The 5,497-nt window shown below is 37.3% G+C and overlaps 1 protein-coding gene across 1 annotated transcript in view; it reads right to left on the bottom strand.

Moving 5' to 3' along the window:
- Positions 1 to 5,497, bottom strand: part of VMP1 (vacuole membrane protein 1) — a 141,453-nt gene that overhangs the window by 70,754 nt on the left and 65,202 nt on the right. Inside the window, exon 7 of the mRNA XM_003795593.3 lies at positions 638 to 769. Coding sequence (XP_003795641.1) covers positions 638 to 769 — 132 coding nt within the window. The remainder of the gene's footprint in view (positions 1 to 637; positions 770 to 5,497) is intronic.

The following is a 5,497-nucleotide window of genomic DNA, read 5'->3' as shown; positions in this document are numbered from 1 at the left end:
TTTTTTTTTTTTATTTGAGACAGTCTTACTTTGTTGTCCTGGTAAAGTGCTATGGCACCCCAGCTGATAGCAACCTCAAACTTGGGCTTAAGTGATTCTCTTGCCTCAGCCTCCCAAGTAGCTAGGTCTACAGACACCTGCCACAATGCCCAGCTATAAGCTCCTTAATTATCACTGGCAACGTGAATTTACCCTGGTTTCTGACAAGGTGTTTTTAACTTACTATGAGTTGTTTTATTGACTTTTTTTCTATAATTCTCTATTGTAAGATCAGGAACTGTTATTTTTCAGCTTTTCTGAATATTGTATCTCAAGTCAAATTGCTCTTTTCAAAATCTTTTTATTTTAGGGCGGTGCCTGTGGCTCAGTGGGTAGGGTGCCAGCCCCATGTACCAAAGGTGGTGGGTTCAAACCTGGCCCAGCCAAACTGCAACAACAAAAAAATTAAATCTTTCTATTTTTAATTATTATGGGTACGTAACAGTTGTGTATCTTTATAGGTCATGTGGTGCTCTGATACAGACATATAATGTGATCACTTTGTTTTTTAGATTTCTTCTTCAGAGCAACTGTCAACAATTTCACCTTAATAACAACCTCTTTAAAATGTTCAATTTTGTTTCCCTATTGTTCTTACTTGTGCAGTCTCTGCATGTTCCAGCATCTCTTCAAATTCCTGATACTCTTCATCATCTGGTTCAGCACCTGAGAGGCGAGCTGCTCTGGCCATGAAATACGGAGGCAACTCTCCGATTGCTGTACCAATACCCTAGGTGGAAAAGCAAAATACTGACACTGATGCTGTGTTCTCAATACAGCGAAACTCAACGGATTAAATACATACTTTTCTACTTCATCAAAAACATTTTGAGATGTCATATACTGGGCGAGGCAAGCATATGCTACATAATCAAAAGGATAAAACTTTGAATCCCGGCCCTGATTCTGATCTATATGATGTCAGGCAAGATATTACACATAAAACTCTGAGACAATAATTGGCACATTATAAACACTGAATTAATGTTAGTTCTGTAGCACCTCTACTTAGACTCATTATTTTTTATCAGTTTTTCCCTCTTTTTCTAATATTTAAATGGTCTGGAAATAAGAATTCACTACTACGGGTGTTAGATAAATATTCTCTAGGAAATCTTCTGGTATGGCAGATATGGATTTAATTTTAATACAAATTACTTTTAACAAATTATGGTCAAGAAGCTCCTTGAAAATACAACATTAGGAGGGGTAGCTTTTCACTACAGGAAAAATGTTTATTTCCTCAGGATACTGAGTGACTCATGTTTTAGTCACTTCATGGACTTTTGTTTTTGAAAATAATTTTTTTTCAATCAACTTAGGACATAAGTATGAAAACAAAGGTTAATGAACCAGTAACTTGGTTTAGATTTAAATGGCTTAAATACAGGATAGATAATAATGCAATAAGCACATAATTACTGAAGAAATTCTAATTTTGAGACATACACGGTGAATTAAAAAGTTTTGATCAGTCACAGTGAATCATGTATTGCTAAATGAGAAAACTTAATGTTGGGCCAACTATGGAGCATAAAAAACCCAGCTTATTATTATTTTCTCAGGGTAACTAAATTAGCGATAAGGAAAAGTTTCTCTTTAATAAAAGCATTCTAGCTAATAACTAAGACAAAAATAGTATAATTGGAATACTACTAGTTTTTAACCCCTAAGAAAATAATAGGATCATCAATGGTACTAATATCACAACAAAAGAAAGATAACCAGAAATTATTTATTGTGCCTCATAATAGAAATACACAAGGCTACAAAGCGTATTCCTGTAAAAACAACCGGAAAAAACAACTTCAAGCCTCTTAAGCTATCAACTCGTAGGAAACATGAGGAACAGAGCAACATGTCTAAATTACCCCAACTAGAATAGAGTCAGTAAAATTCAGACTGTGGGAAATTGTACTTGACAAAGCACTTTCTTCAATATAAACATGAAAAGAAAAACAAAGAAATAAACATAATTAGAAAAATCTGAACACCAACTGGATAATGGACTTTAAGGAACTACCGTAATTTCCTCTGGCTATGATTATGATTTTTAGGCTCTAAGGCCTAACAGATGAAATGTAATATGATATCTGGGATGTGGTTCAATATAACTCAAAAGATTATGAGGAAGGGTACAGATAAAACAGTATTTTTTTTTTTTTTTTTTTTTTGAGACAGAGCCTCAAGCTGTCCCCCTGGGCAGAGTGCTGTGGCATCACACTCACAGCAACCTCCAACTCCTGGGCTCTAGTGAGTCTCCTGCCTCCGCCTCCCAAGTAGCTGGGACCACAGGCGCCCGCCACAACACCCGGCTATTTTTTGGTTGCAGCTGTCATTGTTGTTTGGCGGGTCAGGGCTGGGGATTCGAACCCGCCACCTTAGGTGTACGTGGCTGGCGCCTTAGCCGGTTGAGCTATAGGCGCCGAGCCCAGATAAAACAGTATTAGCTATGAGTTAATAGTAGCTTTGGTTTGGTTCAGAGTATAATAAGTTCATTTACCATAGTGATTTTCTGCACTTTAATGGAAATTTTTCATAATAAAAAAAAGAAAATAAAAAGTAGAAAGAAAAGTCATTACAACATTTTATTCAAAACATGAACTTCTCTTAAGTTCAAGCGTCAAGTTCAAATGTTCTACTGCAAAAAATATGTTTAATTGTGCTAAAAGCAATCATATGATTCAAACTCATGATAAGTTTCCTTAAAGTTAAAAAGGAAGTAACACAATGGACTGCAATGAAGTCAAGAGCTATACAGTGTCTTACACTTAGTTGACCATATTTACTGTTATATTTTAATTCTGCTCATGTTTTCCCATATTATCAAGAAATAAGAATGGTGATATCAAGTCAGTATTTTATTATTGTCCAAATTAAAAAAAAAAAAAAAGGATTCAGGTCTCCTAAACTACAATATATCCTACACACAGAAATTTATTTACTGAGTTATCTCAAATTAGATAGCAAACTGTCATGATTTCAGAATTTTTATGAAATAATTTTTTATTCTTTATAAAATTCAAATATAAAATTCTATGTATTTGTTTATATATAAAACAAAACAAAAACTGCAGAACACCAAAACTATCAACCTAAGTTTAATTTGTGTCCTTACTGCAAAAGAAAGACAGTGGTTTTTTTTTTTTTTGTTTTTTTGATTTTTTTTTTTGCCGGGGCTGAGTTTGAACCTACCACCTCTGGGATATGGGGCTGGTGCCCTACCCTTTTGAGCCACAGGCGCCATCTGACAGTGTTATTTTGATTCAGAAAACTCTTCTGAAAACTATTTATCACATACCAACTTAATGCCCTTATCTCTCGGTTCTTTGAACTAGAGAAGACTTCAATATGCACTAAATACACAAACCAAGTGATAACAGTATCCTTCTGGAGTATTGGCTTTATTCAAAGATTTTAGAAAGGAGAACAAATTTTAATTTTTGTGCCTTTAAAAAGTTTTAGTTGAACAGAGATGGTGGCTCATGCCTATGTAGTCCCAGCACATTCGGGGGCCAAGGCATTGTAACTCTACCCTGAACAACATAGCAAGATTCCATTTTTACAAAAAAAATAATAATAAATTAGCTAGGCATAGTGGTGTACAACTGTAGTTCCAAATACTTTGGAGGCTAAGGTGAGAGGATCACTTGAGCCCAGGAATTTGAGGTTGCAATGAGCTGTGCTAGTGCCATCGCACTCCAGCCTGGGTAATAGTGAGACCCAGTGTCTTTTGTCAAGTTGACTTAGAAGCAAATCAACAGCGCTATGTTTTTATCTAGGGAAAGGCAAGTTCAGTGTTGAAAATCTGGACAGCAGAAATTTTTATTTAAGCTGATAACTAAGAAACTACAGTTTTGTATTATCAGTGTATTGATACTCTACCACGAAGTCATTTCTCTCTCTCTCTCTTTTTTTTTTTTGAGACAGTCTTGCTCTGTCATCTGGGCTAACTTGCCATGGCCTCAGCCGAGCTCACAGCAACTGCAAACTCCTGGGCTCAAGTGGCCTTCCTGCCTCAGCCTCCCAAGCAGGTGGGACTATAGGAACATGCCACCATGCTTGGCTAATTTTTCTGTTTTTGTAGAGATGGGGTCTCATTCTTTTTGGGGGGGGGCGGGAAGGTGACAGTCTCACTCTGTTGCCCTGGGTAAAGTGCTGTGGCATCATATTACTTCATAGCAACCTCAAACTCCTAGGCTCAAGCAATCCTCTTGCCTCAGCCTCCTGAGTAGCTGGGAATACAGGCACTCACTGTGGTGCTCAGTTAGTTTTTCTATTTTTAGTATTGCTCTTGCTCAGGCTGGTCTTGAAGTCCTGAGCTCAAGCAATCCATCAGCCTTGGTCTCCCCAAGTGCTAGGATTCTAAGAGTGAACCATAGTGCCTGGCCTATTTTTTCTTTTATTTCCAGTGCTTCTATTATCACGTATTAGAAATTGCTAAATCCAACAAAGTACAGATTATATTTTCTTCCAAAAGTTTTATTCTTTTAACTCTTAGTTCAGAACTTTGATGAATTTTGATTTAATTCTTATTTATTTATTTTGAAATCAATCCTCTGTTGCCTTGGGTACAGTGTCATGGCATCATCACAGCTCATAGCAATCTCAAACTCCTGGGTTCTAGCAATCTTCTTGCCTCAACTTCTTAAGTAGCTGGGACTACAGGCTTTTGCCACCATGCCCAGCTAGTTTTTTCCTATTTTTAGTAGAAGTAGGGTCTTACTCTTGCTCAGCCTGGTCTTGAATTCCTGAGCTGAAGCAAATCATCTGCCTCAGCCTCCTAAAGTGCTAGTATTACAGGCATGAACCACCAAGCCTAGCCTTGATTTAAGTCTTTTTTAGTTTTGGAGACAGAGTCTCACTTAGTTGGCTTCAGTAGCATGCCAGGGCATCATAGCTCACAGCAACCTCTAACTCTTGGGCTGAAGTAATCCTCTTGCCTTAGCCTCCTAAGTAGTTGGGACTATAGGCACCAGACACAACACTTGGCTATTTTTTACTTTATTTTGCTCAGGTTGTTTTTTTTTTTTTTGAGACAGAGTCTTACTATATCACCATCGGTAGAGTGCCATAGTATCACAGCTCACTGCAACCCGGGGATTAAGCGATTCTTTTGCTTCAGCCTCCCAAGTAGCTGGGACTATAGGCACCCACCACAATGCCTGGCTATTTTTTGTTGTTGCTGTTGTTGTTGTAGTTGTCATTTAGCAGACTCCGGCTGGGTTCAAACCCGCCAGCCCTGGTGTATGTGGCCAGTGCCCTAGCCACTATGGGCACCAAGCTGGGTTGGTATTTTTTTAAATTCTTATATATGGTGTAAGTTAAGGGTTCAATGTCATTCTTTTGCATATGGATATTCAATTTTTGTTGAATAGCATTTGTTGAAAAGACTATCCTTGTAAATGTTGAGAAACAGAACCACTTTATGCATAATTTGATAATTTTTTTTTTTTTT

This window comes from Otolemur garnettii, unplaced genomic scaffold (assembly GCF_000181295.1).
Source record: "Otolemur garnettii isolate 467f Iridium unplaced genomic scaffold, OtoGar3 scaffold00094, whole genome shotgun sequence".
In the NCBI taxonomy this organism is placed as follows: Eukaryota; Metazoa; Chordata; class Mammalia; order Primates; family Galagidae; genus Otolemur; species Otolemur garnettii.
This window is presented reverse-complemented; position numbering and strand designations above follow the sequence as displayed.